This window comes from Tachyglossus aculeatus, chromosome 14 (assembly GCF_015852505.1).
Source record: "Tachyglossus aculeatus isolate mTacAcu1 chromosome 14, mTacAcu1.pri, whole genome shotgun sequence".
Lineage (NCBI taxonomy): Eukaryota > Metazoa > Chordata > Mammalia > Monotremata > Tachyglossidae > Tachyglossus > Tachyglossus aculeatus.
This window is the reverse complement of record NC_052079.1, coordinates 40,847,115-40,867,581: the sequence shown is the minus strand read 5'-3', so window position 1 is coordinate 40,867,581 and position 20,467 is coordinate 40,847,115. Positions and strand designations below refer to the sequence as shown.

The window sequence follows — 20,467 nt, the reverse complement described above, 5'->3', positions numbered from 1 at the left end:
ATGTGGGGTAGAAATAGCAGCTAAATTGGAATTCATCAAATGTATTTTGGGGAGCCAATTCAATGTGAGAATTATTAACAAGTTGGTATCAAAATAAGTTCAAAAAGCCGCATATAGCATTCAGTGGGGGGATAAAGTACTGCTGTTTAAACCAGATACGGTTTTGATTTTGAGACATCAATTAATTAAAATGGAAGTTAAAAATACTCCTGAATGTATGTTCTTACATTTCAGATGAGGCCTATTGGTCAGGATGGCTACCACCCCACCTCAGTGGCCGAGTGGCTGGATTCCATTGAACTGGGAGACTACACCAAACCCTTTCTGATTAACGGCTACACGTCGATGGATCTGTTGAAAAAAATCTGGGAGGTCGAATTAATTAATGTAAGTTGATATTTCTACGCTACTTTGATCATTCAATTTACTATGAATGAAATTTTCATTTTAGACAGTGCTTCCCAAGTTCTTCTTGACCCCTTGGGTACCTAGGTTTCTTGGGACTCTCCTTGGTTTTCATTTCTCCTCTCTGTATTTTGAGGGCTAATGTGGTTTAGAGTTGGAGCCTCTACGGGCTCTCTTTCATCAGGCAACAGAGCCTGAAGATCTGATCCTTCACTGGAAGAGTCCTGGATCCAAACACTCCAGGGAGACTGGGTCATTCCAGTGGAGTCCTTGGGATCTTTGGGTGTGAAGATAATCCAGACTGGAGTCCACTTTCTGCGGTTGAGGCCCTGTCAACCTAGGATGGTCTTAGTACGAACCCAAGTTGTTAAGGCAGGTCAGTCAGTTAATCAGTCCTATTGAGCATTTACTGTGTGCAGAGCAATGTAGTAAATGCTTGGGAAAGTGCAGTAGAGCAATAAACAGACACATTTCCTGCCCATGATGAATTTAAAGTCCTTTATCAGGTTCCCCCAAGGGAGAGAAAGCTAGGCCAAATAACGTTCAGTTGGCTGCTTCTGCCTTCTGACCAAGAAACATCATTTCCAGTCCAGCGGTCTGAGGGAGAGGAGTGTTGGGGGACACTTGCATAAGCCGGTCCATTTTAGAAAATGCTGACAGTCTGTCTGGTGGCCAGATAGGGAATTATCCATTTGAGCAAAGTGATAATATAAATTATAGTAGAAGAATAGTACCACCAGTAGCAATAGCATTTACTAAAGTGCTGAGTATGTGCCTAACACTGTACTAAATCCCGGGAAAGGATACACAGGGGGGAATTTGACAGTCACTGTCAATCTGAGCATAGAAGGTGGCAGAAGGGGGAAGGGATCCAGCAACAGATAGATGAGGAGAGATGAAACAATGGAAATAACAAAACAACAAGAAAAGACCAAGGCAAGTACACAAAATAAAAATGAAAAAATGTCATTGGGTACTGTGGCTAGAGGAGCAGGGTATCAATCTTCAAGGGGGTCAGAGTCCAACAGACATAACCACAGCCAAATGGCTGCCTCTGCTTCGGCAACTACCATGGCCCTCCCAACGTTCTGTGTAGTGTGGACTAGGCCGCTGCCACAGTCTGTCGATTGATCCTATTTATTGAGCGCTTACTCTGTGCAGAGCACCGTGCTAGGTGCTTGTGACCTTCTGGCCCCAGTGGAGCAAGACGCGATGGAAATGAGGCCCTAGGATGGTTCAAAGTGTCCCAACACAGGTCACCAGTGAGGAAGAGGGGCCTGTGTCCCTCCCATCATAGGAGAGAGTTATATTGTTTTTCATTCCGGCAGGTTTTCTATGTCCACTGCTGATAATTGCTGCAATCATTTATGAGTTGACTGTGTCCTTTTAAAACTGCTCGGCTTTATTAATTTGGTTTCATTAATATTTAATAGTGTACTGGATCAACCTTCCAGAGTTAATGACTAACCTATATGCTGTTTCTCTCTTGATGAACAAAACATGGGAGAATGTCTACCAGTGTGGTCTGTATTAATGCTTGGCATCCTGTAGATCTTTGTAGGCACTGGGTGTCTTTTTTGAATATCGAAGGACAACTATATAACAAACTTGGGGTAGACTTGCTGTGTGATTGGTTAGTTCCTTCACAGATTTGTGGAGAACCAAGTTCAGGCCAGGTAGAAAAAATATTGCAAAACATGGGATTGTTGGTTACTCTAGTTTTGGCATATCCTTTGGTTTCATTATCTTTCAACTACTGTGCTGCTGGTGACACAAATAATTGTAGGAAAATGGAGCATTGAAACATCAAAATAAACTGACAGTAGGTTAAGTCTGGTTTGGTATTATGAAAATGAATAAATAATGCACTAGTAAGCAAGCATGGATACAGTCTTTTAGAAAATAATGAAAATATTTGGAGGTTTTAGTTGTTGAAAATAAAACGTATTCATAAATAGAAAGATAAAGGTGGTCATTTTTCTAAATTTACTAGAAGAAGTGCTTTATCCTGCAATTAGCATCAGTTTCAGTGGAAATTTCGGGATTCCAAAGCTCTACCAATTCCAACAATTAATTAAACCAAGTGTCTTATAATAGTAAAAATTTCAGAATATGAAAAATGACCACTTTCCAAAGTTAGCAAAATTTTAAAAGGACTGATTTTCTTTTTTAATATATATGAATTTATTTTTCATGGGAAGGACTAGGTATTGATTTAGAAAAATGTGGAATGGCAACATTTTTGAAGGGTTTTTTCAGGAAATAGTGAGTGTTACTAGTTTGGTGACTGTTATTTCAGTGAGAAGCACTGTGCAGCATTTAGAACTAATATTTCCCCTGCCTTCTGGATTGTGGTACTAAACAGCACAGCATTGGCACTGTGTTGTGGTCACTTTGACCATAATTGGGTTCTTCATGTTTAGAACCTCAGCAGCCATTTTATACCATTTTGATGGGCAGGGATGAAAGAGTTGAACATCATTAAGCAAACCCCTAGCACCCTGATACATTTCTTAGTGCAGCTTCTCAGTCATGAAGCCTTAGAATCGAGGTTTATCCATCAGTCCCAAAGGAGACTCTATCCAGGTTCCATCAATTTCCCAAATAGCTTAATTAATAGCAAAAATTAACCACATTTATTGGGTTGATTGCTCAGTCAAATGAGATTTTCATTGGAATGTGGGCTTGTTCACCGGGCCAGGTATAGTACATTAAGGAAATTACGTGGCTGTAAACAAGAATCCGCAGTACCACCGTGGAGTACATTTGGCTCAAGCCGGGCAGTCATTACCACAGGCAAAGCCAGGAAAAGTGATAATAGAAATAATAATGGTATTTGTTAAGTGCTTACTATGTGCCAAGCACTGTTCTGAGCACTGGGGTTAATGATGGCATTTTATTAAGTGCTTACTATGTGCCAAGCACTGTTCTGAGCACTGGGGTTAATGATGGCATTTTATTAAGCGCTTACTATGTGCAAAGCACTGTTCTAAGCGCTGGGGAGGTTACAAGGTGATCGGGTTGTCCCACTGGGGGCTCACAGTCTTCATCCCCATTTGACAGATGAGGGAACTGAGGCCCAGAGAAGTGAAGTGACTTGCCCAAGGTCACACAGCAGACACGTGGCGGAGCCGGGATTTGAACCCATGACCTCTGACTCCAAAGCCCGGGCTCTTTCCACTGAGCCACGCTGCTTCTCAGGCAATCAAGTTGTCCCATGTGGGGCTCACATTTTTAATCCCCATTTTACAGATGAGGTAACTTAGGTACAGTGACTTGCCCAAGGTCACACAGCAGACAAGTGGTGAAGGCAGAATTAGAACCCACATCCTTTGACTCCCAAGCCCGTGCCCTTTTGAAGCATCTGGAACTGAGGGAATTGGATGGAACTGAAGCATTCTGTAGGAATCTCCCAGCAAGGAGGAGATTTCATCCTTAGCACAGGCTTTTCTTCAGTATACCACCATAATTGCTATTTTCAGGTGGAACATAAGGGAACTTGACAAGTATGACATTGCTCTCCTTGGCTGGCAAGATCTCAGCCAGAATTCTTCTGGACAGGATGTTTAAAAATATCAGTAACCGTGCGCTCTCTGAATCAGAAAGTGGCTTCAGATCAGAGCATAATACAAATTACCTTTACAGCAAGTCAGATGCAGGAGAAAGGCAACATCAAGACCTCTATATGCTGTTCTTAAATCTCTCAGTTGCCCATCAGTTTACCCATCAACATGCCACAGCAAAATTGGCTGCCCCGAGAAGATCAATATCCGTAAGTTATACCACAGAGGAATGGTTGATAAGGTCATTGTTGAGGCACCCTGTCCAATCCTTAATCAGTCACCATCAGAGTAAAGCAGAATCTTATAGATTCACTCCTGTTTAAACCACATTAAAACTGTTGTCAGAATTCACTTCCAGTCCTCCAGGACTTCTTCCAACTTGGTAGGCTATATGAGCATCACCTGAAGTTTCTTTGACAGGAACTGCTATAAAGCTGTTTCTTTATGGTCTTGAGGCCCACAATCAAAATGACAGGCAAGGAGCTTTAGTTCCTCTGGTTGTGACCACCTGTACTCTTTAAAGGAGTAGAAATTTCCATCCGCTGTTCAATCAATCGATGGTATCATGGAGTGCTTGCCGTGTGCAGTGCACTGAACTAAGCACTGGTCACATGGTAAGAAGCAGCAAGGCTGGTCTGGGGATCAGGTAGCCACATGGCCTCTTGAGCATCTGGCCACGTGGTCTCCGTGTATGCCCATGCCCATTCTGGATCAGGTTCAGTTTGTCAGCAGTGAGGCATTGTTTATTTCAGTACAGTTTTGCTGAACAAGGCATGATAGAGGAATGTGGAGAGCTGAAAAGAGAGCTTGTAGAAACAAAGAGCAGAGAATAAACATGTAAAAGTATAGTCAAGCACAATCACAAGAGGTATGATAGAGCAGTGAGTTGTTTGTAGAAAATAACAAGCCCACTAGTTTTGCCAGCAGCAAGCAAGAGAGAGGTTGTTCTCTTGGTAAGAGGCAAATGCAGCGTGATAAAAAGGAAGTACCTTTACGGGCTCACAATATGGAAGGGATTTTACATCATGCTTGGATCTTTTCAGGCCTTCCTACACTTCATCATCATCATCAATCGTATTTATTGAGCGCTTACTGTGTGCTTGAGAAGTACAAGTTGGCAACATATAGAGACAGTCCCTACCCAACAGTGGGCTCACAGTCTAAAAGGGGGCTCACAGTTCTCTTATGGAGAGAAGGGCACCATCTCAGAAAACAAAAGTCAGACTTCGAATAGTGCTGTTCTGTGTACACTCACTGTGCACAGATAATAAGTACTGGGCCCCTTACTATACACAGATAATGTGTGCTGTCCAAATATTTGGAACAAGGTCAGCACGGATTTGTGGTTACGCTAAATGGCTGGCATCTTTCGATCTCAGTCTACCAAAAATCACACATGGAGAGAGCAGGGTACTCTGAACTAATGGGCTTTCTTGGGCCCCTAGGTCAAAATGTGTCGTCTCTTACCTCTCCCTTTAGTGGGAATATGGGCAGGCCTTTACATTTTGCCTGTGATAAGTGTTTCCCTTGCCAACACCTTGGAGACTGTTTACTGCCCTGGAAAAGTGGCTGCAGGAGAGTTGAAGTGGAGAAATAGAGGGGGTGCTTGTCAAGAGGGCAGGGGAGAGCCACCCTGCCAACTGAGGAGCCCTCTGAGGACCTTGAAATTCAGCCCAGCTGATGGAGTGGATAATATGGTAATCATGATAAATGACAAGTAAAGCTAAAGGACTGGAAAAACGGAGGTAAAATTATTTCATGTGCTATGGTGAACATTATATGTCATTCACTGAACTCTGCTGGTAGAACACAGTACTCCACTCTGTCTTATTTTCAATTTATACATAAATTTATATTCCAACATAACATCTCTTACAATAGCTTATGTTCTCCTGCTTTTTTTGCATGTTTTTCATAAGTACGAATTACAGAATGTAAAAATTTGGATCTATTGGCCTAGCTCAGAAAAATCTGGATAATTGTTTGCCTGGATACATTTAATACAAATTATACATATATTCGTAGTATATTTGAAATCACACCTCCTATTTATTCTTATGGAATACAGTGACTTTGTAGGAGGCTTCTGTGTTTCGTAGACTTGATCTCTTGCATCTGTAGGAAAGTCAAAAATGCTCGTTGCAAAATTTTCAATCTGAAGTTTGGATATGGACTGTTCAGGACTCATTCTTTTCTTAGGTGAAATAAATGATTCAACCTCTTCTTGGAATAATATTTGCATACCTTTTTAGGATAAATAGTGAGCCTAACACTTATATAATACGTTTTCTTCCCAGTATAGGTAAAGCTTATAATTTAAACTTGTGGCTTAGTGAAATTTGAGGCTCTATACTTACATAATCTTTCACCTTTGAAGAATATTGCATTTTGAATCCTTTAATGAGAATTCTTTCTGATATTCAAAATACCCAGGGTCATACTAAGAATAGTCTGAGAATAAGTGATTCCAGCTGTATTTCATTAATCAGTCCGTCAATCAATCAACTGTATTTCTTGAGTGCTTACTGTGTGCAGAACACTGTAAGAAGTGCTTGAGAGAGTACAATAAGAGTTTTTAGCACTGTGGTGAATCACAGCACTGGCAGGGTCTCAGTCAACTCCAAGACCTTCTTTGAAGATTTTAATATATATGGCAAGCATGGTCACTTTACTCTGAGTTCCTTTCCACCACCTTTCCCTCTTCCTGCCTCTCCCATCCCCATCATTTAGAATGCTAGATACATGGAAAGCTAAAATGACTCCCCAGTCTTTTCCACTGGACTGGAAAAGCAGAGCGAACCTAGTTTCTAAGCATTTCCTTTGCATGCTGGGGTTGAAGAGGGACTTTAAATATGGTGCTGTCACTCTCCATATATTCATACACTTTGCCTGAAGCAGGGATGGGTGAAATGCTTTGTCCTTCCAATTTGCCTCTTTCCAGTGAAGCAAGAGCACTATAAAGTTAAAGAAAATCCAAGACAATTGCAGCATCACAGTTCAGTCAAACAAGGAAATTAAAATAATGCAGACCCATTTAATAAAGCATTTCTAATCAACAGTGGCCATCAAGCACTTGCTGGCAATAATAATTGCCCTTGTATCTTTCTCTCTTCCATAGAAAGGAAACAGTGTGGTCTAGTGAAAAGAGCGTGGGCCTGGGTGTCAGAGAATCTGGGTTTTAATTCTGGTTCTGCCACTTTCCTCCTGTGTGGTCTTGGGCAAGTCACCTAACATCTCTGTGCCTCAGTTTCCTCATCTATAAAGTGGTTTTGCAAAACTTGTTCTACCTACTATTCAGACTGTTATTCCCATGTGGAACAGAGACTGCGTCCAACCCGATTGTCTTGTATCTACTCAGTGTTTACTACAGTGCTTGACACAGAGTAAGTGCTCAGCTAATACCACCAACTGAGATACTTTAGTTCAAGAGAGCCTTAGGACTTAACAGGATGTTTTAGAGAAAAGAAGAGAACTACAGAATCAGGCTGTTAGGTGTTGAATTACCTAGCCCTTCCACATAGCTGGTTTGAGCTCCATACTTCATTGGCCTCAAGTTCTGGTTGAGGATAGCTCCTATTTCTGGCCTTTTCTTTTCTCTTTTCCACAAACTCTATTTTTGAGTGGGCCTTATAAGGCAAATAGACATTTAAAAATGAAAGAGCAGTTTGAAACTTTCCCAAAAAGCTGGAAGTACCAACACACACTGGTTTGCCTCAGGGGCCAGCAGGCTGTGAACTGCTGACACTTTGCCCTACAAATATCACTGATACCAACAAATAGAAATAAACATCAAAATCTAGGTTGGAAGATCATAAAAATGTACTTTATCTTGCAGTATATTATGTTACAGAGAAAACACCTATTGCCTTGAAAGAAAAAGGCAATTAGGAGGTGGTCACTTATTTGACACTAAGCATTTGCATCTACATGGAAAATACAAACATAGATTACAGGGTGGAATAAAACGTCCAACCCAAATAATATGAATTCACATGGATTTTGCTGGCCTGGGCGTACTTAGTAGCTCCTAGTTGGCTGGTATTAACTATGAGAAGTTAAAACCTTATTTTTCTGAACAGTTAATTTCTCATAGTTAAAGTTTTAAAACCAAACTAAGCAGAAGGGGAAATAGTTGTTTTAAGTGTAGGAAAGACCAGACTCTAGAAAAATTTGCATATGAAATTTTAATTCCCAGTTTTATACAAAATTTCACATTTGACAAGCCACATAGGATGCCCAAACCAAACTGATAAAAATAAATCCAGAGACCAAGGCAGTCTGAGTGAGAGATTTCTGCACAGTGCTATCCTACTTTTTGCTCTTGTCTTCCTTTCCCATGCCCTTTTATGAACCTTGGTTTGAATGATAGGTTAATAGCAGTGGATAATTAATATCTCACTTAGAGTACTGCATTACCAATTGATGAACACTGTTATTCCTGCTAAGCAACTGCAATATCTTTAAGATTGCTCCTTTCAGATACCCTTTTGGAAATTGACTATACTCTCTACAGTTGTTGTTGGACCAAAGAGTGTCAACCACATCTTTCCCTTGGTTATTCTCTCTGGAAGTTTTCTTGGTAGTGTGAATGTTTCTTTCTTTCCTTCCTCTAGATTTTATGATACCTATTAACCTCTCCTCTGTAGGTTTCAGGCACTTTTCCTGCTCCTTGCCCTGATGTACAACTTGCTCACTGTGCTTTTGATAGCGATGGAGGAGAAAAGAAAGCTCTAATAAATCTGCAGTTCACCAGCCTACACTGTTAACTTTGAAGGCTAAATCCAGTGCAAATCCTGGCAATTTCTAGCTGTTTTCCTCTGCATTATCACCTCCTTCTTCCTCCCTTCAAGGATCAGATAGACAGATCAGAGCTAAAATGAAATAGTCAGTGCATTTAGTATTCAGGGTGGAATTCAGGGTGGAAAATGATTACGAGGATGGCTGAGAGGGCTGAGCACAACCATCCCACCCTTCTGCATTGTTTGCAGGAAAGCATAATTCCCAGCTGCACTGATGGATTTGTACATGGACCTCGGGACTCAGATGAACCTGGGTTCTAATCCCGGCTCCGCCACTTGTCTGCTCTGTGATCTTGGGCAGGTCACTTCAGTGTGGCTCAGTGGAAAGAGCACGGGCTTTGGAGTCAGAGGTCATAGGTTCAAATCCCAGCTCTGCCGTCAGCTGTGTGACTTTGGGCAAGTCACTTCACTTCTCTGTGCCTCAGTTCCCTCATCTGTAAATTGGGGATTAAAACTGTGAGCCCCCCGTGGGACAACCAGATCACCTTGTAACCTCCCCAGTGCTTAGAACAGTGCCTTGGACATAGTAAGCGCTTAATAAATGCCATTATTATTATTATTATTATTATTATTATTCTCCGGGCCACAGTTGCCTCATTCATTCATTCAGTCATATTTATTGAGCACATACTATATGCAGAGCACTGTACTAAGCGCTTGGAAAGTACAATTCGGCAACAATTAGAGACAATCTCTGTAAAATGGGGATTGAGATTGTGAGCCCCACGTTGGACAGGGACTGTGCCCAATCCAATTTGCTTGTATCCACCCCAGTACTTACTACAGGACCTGTCCCATAGTAAGCGCTTAACAAATAACTACAATTATCATTATCATTCAGACCTGTTTCTATTTTCAAACCAGGCTCTAGTATCGCAATCTCCCCGGAGCCTTTACAAACCGCTGTTGCAAGAGCAGACTTTTTTTTTCAAAATGAGCCCTCATTTTTAATTGCAAAGAAGAATTTTCCCAAAATTGCCATGAATCAATCATTCGTATTTATTGAGCGATTACTATACTGAACACTGTACTAAGCGCTTGGGAGAGAACAGTTCAACAGAATTAGGAGGTATGTTCCTTGCCCATAACAAGCTTACAGCCATGTAGTCAATTCAAGGAGGAAATAATTCAAAAGGGATTGATTGTTGACTGTAAACTCATTTTGGGTAGGGAATGTGTCTGTTACATTGTTCTCTCCCAAGCACTTAGTACAGTGCTCTGCATGCATACAGTAAGTGCTCAATAAATATGATTGAGTGACATACTGATTGACTGGGTGACTTTCTTGGTTTTAAATTTTCTGGAGTGAAAATGTCTCTAACATTTCAACCTGTTTCCTCCCTCTCACACCTGGAATAGACCAATAAACCAAGGTTATCTCTAAGGAGCTCTGTGTCACAGGACACTTGGAAACGGCACATTTCCAAAATTGCACTTAGCATTTCAATGAATCAGCCACACAGATCTTTATCCCCAAAGCAAGAATGTGTTCCTTCAATTATAGCAATTCATCTGAGATCTTTGTTGGGTTAAAAAAAACAACCATGAATTGGGAGTCTGGTAGTCTAATAGTTATGAGGAAGGTTTCTTAAGTCCAAAATAAAAGGGAAAACTAAAAAATCTGAAAACAATTTTCTGCAGTGATAATGTAGTATATTTAGGAAGAAAATGTAAGCAGATCATTAGGCTCAAATTAGAAAAGTTAGAGTAAAGGAACTGGCGTGCATCCCAGTTGCATTCAGAAGCAGTATAGCTTAGTGGAAAGAATATAGGCCTGGGAATCAGATATCAGGGGGCCTGGGTTCTAATCCTGGATCCACCACTTGTTTGCTGTGTGACCTTGGGCACCATCATCATCATCATCAATCGTATTTATTGAGCGCTTACTATGTGCAGAGCACTGTACTAAGCGCTTGGGAAGTACAAATTGGCAACATATAGAGACAGTCCCTACCCAACAGTGGGCTCACAGTCTAAAAGGGGGAGACAGAGAACAAAACCAAACATACTAACAAAATAAAATAAATAGAATAGATATGTACAAATAAAATAAATAATTAAATAAATAGAGTAAATGGGCATGACATTTAACTCCCTGGTCTTCAGTTCCCTCATCTGCAAACTGGGGTTTCAATACCTGTTCTCCCTCTTTGTTAGAATGAGGGGCCCATGTGGAACCTGATTATCTTGTATCTCCCCCAGTGTTTATCACAGTGCTTGGTACATAGTAAGCACTCAACAACTACCACAATTATTATTCCCCCAATAAATTACATACAGTTTATGCATCAGACCCCTGCCCTCCCCATCTTCAATCAATCAATCAATCATATTTATTGAGCGCTTACTGTGTGCAGAGCACTGTACTAAGCGCTTGGGAAGTACAAGTTGGCAACATATAGAGACAGTCCCTACCCAACAGTGGGCTCACAGTCAAGGCCTTTTTGAAATCTCATCTCCTCCAGGAATCCTTTATTGATTTATCTTCCATCTCCAATCACTATTTCCCCTACAGCCCTCAATTATCAGGATAATTTGCTGGTATAGACCTGATTTTAATATTAACTATATTTCTTGGAAATATTGGACTCATTATGCAGTTTAATCCCCTGAAAAAAATGTATCGGTCTTTCCTGACAATGAATCTTTCCCCTAAGATTTATGAAGTATAGGCCTTAAGTGACAGTAACATTTACAATGAATGAATTAATGAACAGTTCACTGAAAAATATACAGCCAACGTCTTCCATCCCAAAGATTGAAACAGAAGGAAACCAGTAACTGAGCCCTAATTTGCCTGTCTTTTCAAGCACTACAAATCGTCGAAGCTTTCACATTTATCAGATTTTCCACACACCCCTATCCTGCTGGTGTCCCTTCCAAACAACTGCTGTTGCTGCCAGTCAGTAAATGAAAGGGGAATTATAGAATCTTAGAAACAAATTGGAGAAAAAGGGATAAGAAAAGGAGGAAAAATAGGAAAACCTGGAGGTCATAATCTATCAAAAGTTTAATGAGTCAGTAATAGTGTAGTAGTAGTAGTAGGTGTAGCCTGGGAGTCAGAAGGTCTGAGTTCTAATCCCGCTTCGCCACCTGTCTGCTATGTGGCCGTGGGCCTTGGGCAAGTCACTTCACTTCTCTGTACCTCAGTTATCTCAACTGTAAAATGGGGATTGAGACCGTGAGCCCCACCTGAGACAGGGACTGTGTCCAACCCAATCCGCTTGTATCCACCACAACACTTAGTACAGTACCTGGTACAAAGTAAGCGTTTAACATATACAACAATTTGTTTTTAGTATGGCCTCTTCCTTTAGACTGTAGCTCCATGTGGGCCGTGATCACATCTTTTACTTCATTTGTATGTTTTCCAAGTACCTAGTACAGTATTCTAATAATAATAACTGTGGTATTTGTTAAATGCTTAGCTATGAGCCAAGCACTGAATTAAGCGCTGGAATAGATATGGGATAATCAGGTTGGACACAGTCCCTGTCTCACCTGGGACTCACAGTCTAAATAGCTTTCACTCTGAATACAAAAATGAAGCTCTCTGATTCAGTAACAGTAGTTGACCAAAGTCCCATTTTGTTTGAGATGCAGGATCCATAAACTTGACTTGGAATGTATTGCATTTAAGCTTTCTGCATTTCCCAGGAAGAATTCATTCATTCATTCATTCAATCATATTTATTGAGCGCTTACTGTGTGCAGAGCACTGTACTAAGCACTTGGGAAGTACAAGTTGGCAATGTATAGAGATGGTCCCTACCCAACAGCGGGCTCACAGTCTAGAAGATGGGAGGGAGGATGAATGAAGGAGGATCCCAGGCCCAAACTCTATCCACTAGATTACTGGTACTGAGCGTTTATTGTGTGCAAAGCACTATACAAAGTGTTTGGGAGCGTACGATATTACAGAGTTGGTAAACACGAGGTCTCTGCCCACGGGTTTACATTCTAGAGGGCCAGACTGTAAGGTTCAAAGCTCAGTCCTGAATCTCCTATTCTCCGTCTAACCCTCAATCCCTTAGGAAGCTCATCCACTCTCTTACCGTAGGCGCTTAGTACAGAATGTTGTATGTCTGTGTTGTGGGGTTTATGCTAAGCCATGCAGTTGTGATTCTTTCTAGTCCTCAAAAACTGTGAATCAAGTATTTCTAAAAATACTCCACAATTAATTTTGTTCTGTTCGTGTAAAACATGTTGGCCTGGGTACTCAGCTTGAGATTTTCATAACTGTTTCCATGGTGACAAAGCATCAACCTCCATATATTCTATATTGCTAAGGTCTGGTGCTCCTTCTGTACTAGGAAATACAACCTTTTAGAAAGATAACGATTTGTTCTGAGCACCACATTCCTCACAAGAGTTATGAAATGGCATAGCACCACAAAGCTTTTAACTCCCTCAGACTCAATAAACTTTAGGCAGCCTTCGTAGTCAACTTTGGCCCAACTCAAAACAAATTGCAGAAAGTGGCTAAAAATAAACTGAATCTATTTCCTGGAGTTCCAAGTGGATTAGGCAGCAGTGCTTCTGAGGTTGGGGCTGTCTGGGAGGTAGGGCCCAGTGGTCCAGAGTTGGAGAAAAGAAAAAGTCAGATTAGAGACAATGAGAGGAAGAAGGAGGAAAAGGGGAAAAGAAAAGGGAGAGACGAAGAGGAAGAAGGAGAGAAGGGAGAAGCAGAAAAAGAGGAGAAATGGAGAGAGGGTAATGGAGAAGAAACCTGTGAAGGAGTGAGGAATGGGAAGAGAAGCCACTAGTCCTCTGCTGCTTCCATTGTTTCCTGCTGTCTACCACTGCTGGTCCCATCCAACTGGCAATGGTTTCAGTCCCATCCCAGGACGCTCAGTTGATTGCTACTGCTACCTCCCCTTAGGTGTGGCAGTGGAGAAAGGTGGTCCCATCCTCTCGGGGAATCAGAACTGCTGAGCCTGATGTCGGGCCCAAGAGACAACGTGCCACTCGATCACCCTGTGGTACAGGTGTTCCTATCTGCCATGCCAGATTGCCATGGTAGGTCTGGCGCCAGAACCGGGGTGGGCACCAGCCTGCTGTTAGTCTTTCCTTCCCTACCCTCCAATGTTCCCCTCCAAGTGGCAGCCCCACTCTTCCCCTTCTGCTTCACTTCCCTTTCCATTCCTCTCAATCTTCTCCCCTGCTCATTACTGCTACACTCTGCTCACCCTTCACTCTTGTAAAGGGGGAGATGGATACCAATGTGGGCATGTGTCTTCTCTGTGTCACTTGGCTAGTAGCCTAAGGTATTCATGCATTTTAGCTGGTCTTTTTTCCTTGGATGTTCCAGCATCAGTGAGAAACCAAAAAGAAGTGTCCGGACAGACCCTTAAATTTGTGGACGGACTCTCATATCCAATTTGGCTTATCTGGTCACTGTATCTTTCACACATAGGTGTTCACAAACTCTTAAATCCATTCTGTTACATACCCTTTCATTCACACATTCATGCAAACACACATACATTCTCTCCCTCCCTCTCTCTCTTATGCAGAACAATCAGACTACATTTTATAAGCTCTATATGGGCAAGGGTAATGTTTATTAACTCGTATTCTCCCAAGCACTTAGTACAGTTCTCTGCACACAGTAAGCACTCAGTAGTACTACTGATTGATTGATTGACTTGCTTGGGACAGCTTTCTGGGAGCAGCAAATAAATAGAAATATGTCTTCCTTAAATCCATTCTGATACATACCCTTTCATTCACACATTCATGCAAACACACATACATTCTCTCCCTCCCTCTCTCTCTTATGCAGAACAATCAGACTACATTTTATAAGCTCTATATGGGCAAGGGTAATGTTTATTAACTCGTATTCTCCCAAGCACTTAGTACAGTTCTCTGCACACAGTAAGCACTCAGTAGTACTACTGATTGATTGATTGACTTGCTTGGGACAGCTTTCTGGGAGCAGCAAATAAATAGAAATATGTCTTCTTGATGTCTTCATGATGTCTATACTGTTGACTCCCCATTCTGTACCAGACAACACAGAGGAGCCACCAGTGGCATTGACAGTAGCAGGCAACTGCAGCTGTGTTACAGGTAGCCGAAGTTTTAGCAATTACATTTTCTTTCTCTCTTCTCCCTCTCTCCCTTGCCTCTTCTCTCCCTCCCACCTTCCCCCCCCCCCCCCTCCTCTTTTTCTCTTCTCTTTTATTAGCAGCAGCATAGCCTAGTGGAAAGATCACAGGCCTGGGAGATGGAGGACTTGGGTTCTAATACCACTTGCCTGCTTTATGACTTTGAGCAAGGTACTTCTCTGCATTTCAGTTTCCTCTTCTGTAAAGCGGGGATTCAGTAGCTGTTCTCCCTCCTCTTTAGACTATGAGCAGCATGTGGAACATGGATTGTGACCAGTCTCCTTATATTGTATCAATCCCAACGCTTAGTAAAGTGCTTTGCCCATAGTAAGCACTTAAATGCAATTATTGCTCTCCCTCTACATCTTCCTCCCTCCTCCATCTTTCACTCTCATGCTCACTCTGATTTTGCTCTCTCTCCATCCCTCCCTCCCTTTCACCTGAACTCCCCACAACTGTGGTAGATATTCAGGTTCTGCCAGTGGTTTTTTTGGATGAGGAATTCAACCCTGAAAATTGGCCTCCTCCCGGGAAATGCAGAACTCCCCAGCCTTTTAGCACAGCATTAATGTGGATGGGTTTTATATCATGTCTGAGGCCACTGCCTGTCACTCTCATTCTGCTACGCTCCCTTCTACTTTGCCCCGAGGTCTTGGGAACATGTGGATCTGAATCACGGATCTTGAGGGAATGAGCATAGGTTTCTGTACGAATCTGTGCTGGTTTTAGCTCAAGAGTAAACTGGGATGAAGCTGTACCATGTGCTTTAAGGCAGTTTATAGCATCACCTCAATTTTGTGTGGAGCATTAATAATAAAGAGTATTAAGGGTTAGAGAAGGAGTGTGGCTCAGTGGAAAGAGCACAGGCTTTGGAGTCAGAGGTCATGGGTTCAAATCCTGGCTCTGCCAAGTGTCAGCTGTATGACTTTGGGCAAGTCACTTAACTTCTCTGTGCCTCAGTTACCTCATCTGTAAAATGGGGATTTAGACTGTGAGCCCCCCATGGGACAACCTGATCACCTTGTAACCTTGCCAGCACTTAGAACAGTGCTTTGCACATAGTAAGTGCTTAATAAATGCCATCATTGTTATTATTATTAATTACAGTAACATAACATCTGGTTCATTTGCAGATTCCTATTTAACTTAACTTTCCAGTGTATTTGCAGAGCCCTACCCCATTGCCTAATACTGACATTTTGGATACACCTTCTGCAGATTATGCTTTAACTACGTCTGGACTTGAACCTGATAATATAGAATAACTGAAAGATTTTATGTGGTAGGAATCGTGTGCATGAATAAAAGGATTGTCTTAGGTCAGGAATATTAACCAATCAATCAATCAGTGGTATTTCTTGAGTGCTTACTGGATGCAGAGCACTGTATTTAAGTGCTTGGGAGAGGGAACAATACAATGGAGTTTGGATTAGTCAGGGAAGATTCCTTGGAGGAGATGTGTTCCCAAGCGCTTAGTACAGTGCTCTGCACACAGTAAGCGCTCAATAAATATGATTGATGATGATGATGTGATTTTTAGGAGGCTTTGAAGGTGGAGAGAGTGGTGAACTGTCAGATATGAAGGAGGGGGGAGTTCCAGGCCAGAGGGAGGGTGTTGGCAAGGGAATGGTGGTGAAATAGATGAAATCAAAGTACAGTGAGTCGGTTGGTGTAAGAGTAGTGAAGTGTTGTGGGTTGGGTTTGTAGTAAGACATCAGAGAGGTAAGGTAGGAGTGGTAGAGCTGATTGAATGTCTTAAAGCCATTCCAAGATCGAGCTTGGATAGCCAAGGAAGAGTTATTCTAATAATTACATTCAAGAAGGGTGCTCGTATCGGGTGTTCTGTTCTGTTGGCAGTAATTCTTGGCTGACCATTTTCGGGACTCCAGATGATGCTCGAAGTCTGTTAAGTCGGAAGGGTTTCCCAGAGGTGCAAAAACACATTCTACCACCTGCATCTCTTGTGTCGTCCTCCAACACGGCTGCACAGAACAATAGACCAGCTCTATGGCTCTTGTCTTCCATATGTTTGAGAATAGATCCTTCTTTATTTTCTTCCTAGAATAAAATGGTGTTGCTCATTGTAGCAGTTGTTGAGGAATCCTTTAGGGGAAAATAGCATCCCTGAGTGTCTTTCTACTTCCACATTTGCTGGCGTGCTTTACGGAGAGGGTATTTTGTTTCAGAATAGTTCCGCTCAGTGCCATCTGAACACCTCCGCACCTAGCTACCCCCTTACTGTAGCAGTGAGTTGCTGCTGTGCCAAGGCAATCAGGAAGGAGCTGCCACAGAGATCCAAGTCCTGAGAACGCCACCAGCGAATTCAGATTACTGCTGTTTGGGCCTGCAGGGTTATCTATTTTCAGGTGGCCCTTGGGAGCTGCATCTTGTGGCCAAGCAGCCCTGAGCAAAGAGAATGAATGTAGTGTGTTCTTTGGATTGGGTCTTAGCTTCAGCTTGGCTGTTACATTCTGCAGCAAAAGAAATAGGCAAATATGAGACAAACTGTGTGTGTGTGTGTGCATGTGCATATGCAGGTGGGTATTTCTATGTGCATACATAACTGTCAGACATCGTTGTCAAGTTGGCATCAGTGCCAGTCCCTCATCCGCATTACCTCCTACATCAGCCTCCTGTACCTGAGTCTCTCATATCCTCCTCCCAGGTATTGCTGCTGGTGATTAGGAACAAAACAGGGGACAGAATAGAAATCCAAGACACCTGCCACATTCCTCTACGCTGACTTGTAAAAGAGTTGTCTCCGTGGGGGAACTCTGAAATGCCATTTCCTGCTGCCACACTCTGCAATGTGGATGAAACTGTTCCCTTCACAAAATGCTTTCTGCTACCAGTCACCCTCTCTCCTAATGGAGCGGATCATATCCGGAGTCTAACATTTAATTTTGTGAGAGAACAGCTGGTTCTTGATGAAAAAGTTGGAAAGCTGACCTTTTCAGAATATATATATATATATATATATCCTTATTTGATATTTCTTGTTTGCTCTTGCTAGGGATATTTGCATGAAGAATCATTTGTTGCTTAGAAAATCTTCTCCTGCTGCTTATTCCCACCTGATGTTCTAATCTGCTCTTTGTGAGCTCATAATCAATTATAGAGCTGCTATTATCATGCATACACATGCAGGCAAATGTTGGAGGAGGCATGCAGATGGTATTAGAGGCATTTTAAGCAGAAAAGCTCTTCTTTTTTTCTCTTCATAATTAATTTTTAAAATCAGAGATACTTAGCAGACCGCATGTACGAGCATTTGAAGTGTGATTCTCATATTAACAGCAGTTTCTTGTTACAGGAATTTCATATGGACTAAAAAACATATATCAGGAAATTTAAGCCAGTACTTTGGTGAAATGATGAAAGGAGATTATATTTTTAAAATTGAAATAAAAGCTTGGATAAACATGTCTTGGGCTCATCTAGAGCCCTGCAATCTCACTGACACTTACTGCCAAACACTGAGCTTTTTTTTTTAATTGCTTCATTTTTCAACTGCGTTCTAAATGGTTATTATCAATGACCTTGTACTCTTGCAGAGACCTTCTAACTAACCCGAAGTGGCCTGAATTACAGAGCAACCATTAACCCCTTTTCTTTCATCATATTCTCAGTTATTTTAAGTTTACCATAATCCTAGAGCTGTGTTCACCAAATCTGTGCACCCTCCAATAATGATAACATTTATTAAGCTTAAGAATCCAGTCACTGGCCTAAGAAAATCAGATAGGACACAGTCCCTGTCGCATCTGGGGTTTAAGGTTTAAGAGGGAGAGGGAGAACAACTATTTCATCTCCATTTTGCAGATGAGGAAACTGACGCAAAGGGAATTAAGTCACTTGCCCAAGGTCACACAGTAGACAAATGGTATAACTAACACAAGATCCTAGGTCCTCTATCCCTATATATTTGTATTATGTTTTTGAAGTCTACCTGTTTCTCTTATCTACCTGTTTCTCTTATTCATCCAGTTTCTCCTCTTTCTCTCTCCCTTTCCTGGGACCACACTTTCCAACTGCCATTTCCAGTGTATTTGGAAGAGAGGAGACAGTGTTTATTGTGAATATACAGCAAGTTAACATCTTCAGGATTTAATTCTTCGCAGATAAAGGGTGAAAACAAATCTCATTTTTTCAGATCCAGACATGATATCAGAAACGATGGTTTAAATTGTAAACTGTCTTGGATAAATATTTATGTCTAACTGTTTTTTTTAAAAAATTGGTGGTGTTGAAATGCCCCAAATGGAACACTTGCCTAAACAGGGAAGAGGTACTTTCAGCTAATAACCTGCTGCATAAGAAGATGAAAGTGACACACCTATTCCCAGATTTGCCCATCATCAGTCATCATCAGTGGTATTTATTGAATGCTTTCTATGTACAGAGCACATCATCATTCGTATTTATTGAGTGCTTACTAGGTGCAGAGCACTGTATTAAGCGCTTGGGAAGTACAAATTGGCAACATATAGAGACAGTCCCTACCCAACAGTGGGCTCACAGTCTAAAACGTGGCTCACAGTCTAAAAGCACAGTCTAAAGTCTAAAAGAACCAGAGCACATGGTTCTAATCGTTTGGGAGAGTACAACAGAGTTGGTAGACATGTTAACAACCCACAGCAAACTTACAGGCTAGAGGTGGGTGTGGTACCATCTGATTTATGGACCACCTCATCTAATAATATGATCATTACATTATTATATATTATTATTATATAATAAGCATCATGGTACTTGTGAAGCACTAAATATGTGCCAAGCACTGTTTTCAGCACTGAGATAGATACAGTTTAATCAGGTTGGACACAGTCCCTGTCCTTCGTGGGGCCTACACTCTTAATCCCCATTTTACATTTAAGGGAACTGAGGACCAGAGAAGTTAAGTAACTTGCCCAAGGTCACACAGCAAACGTGGCGGAGCCAGGATTAGAATCCAGGTCCTCCTGACTCTTACCAAGATTGTGAGCCTCATGTGGGACAGGGACTATGTCTGATCTGCTATATTTGTTTTTAAACCAGAGTTTACCACAGTGCTTGGTATCTAGTAAGCACTTAATAAGAGAAGCAGCATGGCCTAGTGGAAAGAGCATAGGCCTGAAGTAATTCTGTGTGACTTTAGGCAAGTAACAACTTCTCTGTGCCTCAGTTACTGCCTGTGTAAAATGGGAATTAAATACTACTCCCTCCTTACTAGATTATGAGTCTCATGTGGAACAGGAGCTGTGTTCAACCTGATTATTTTATAACAGTTCCTGGCACAGAGTAAGCCCTTTACAAGCACCATTAAAAAAAAGAATGCCATAAGTAATTTGTGGTAGCTGCATTGAAATTGCACCATTAGTTTTTGACTAGTGTGATAATAATAATAATTATGGTATTTGCTAAGTGCTTACTGTGTGCCAGGCACTGTTCTAAACACTGGGATAGGTACAAGATGATTGGGTTGGACACAGTCCCAGTCCTACATAAGGGCTCACAGTCTTAATCCCCATTTTACAGATGAGGGAACTGAGGCACAGAGAAGTTGAGTAACTTGCCCGAAGTCACACAGCAGACAAGTGATGAGGAC

General features: G+C 41.6%; 1 protein-coding gene across 5 annotated transcripts in view; it reads left to right on the top strand.

Moving 5' to 3' along the window:
- ANKS1B (ankyrin repeat and sterile alpha motif domain containing 1B) overlaps nucleotides 1–20,467 on the top strand; it is a 624,779-nt gene that overhangs the window by 436,310 nt on the left and 168,002 nt on the right. For all 5 annotated transcript variants that reach the window (XM_038756218.1, XM_038756216.1, XM_038756217.1 and 2 more), the window contains one exon: nucleotides 235–387. In XM_038756218.1, the coding sequence (XP_038612146.1) occupies nucleotides 235–387 (153 nt within the window). The remainder of the gene's footprint in view (nucleotides 1–234; nucleotides 388–20,467) is intronic.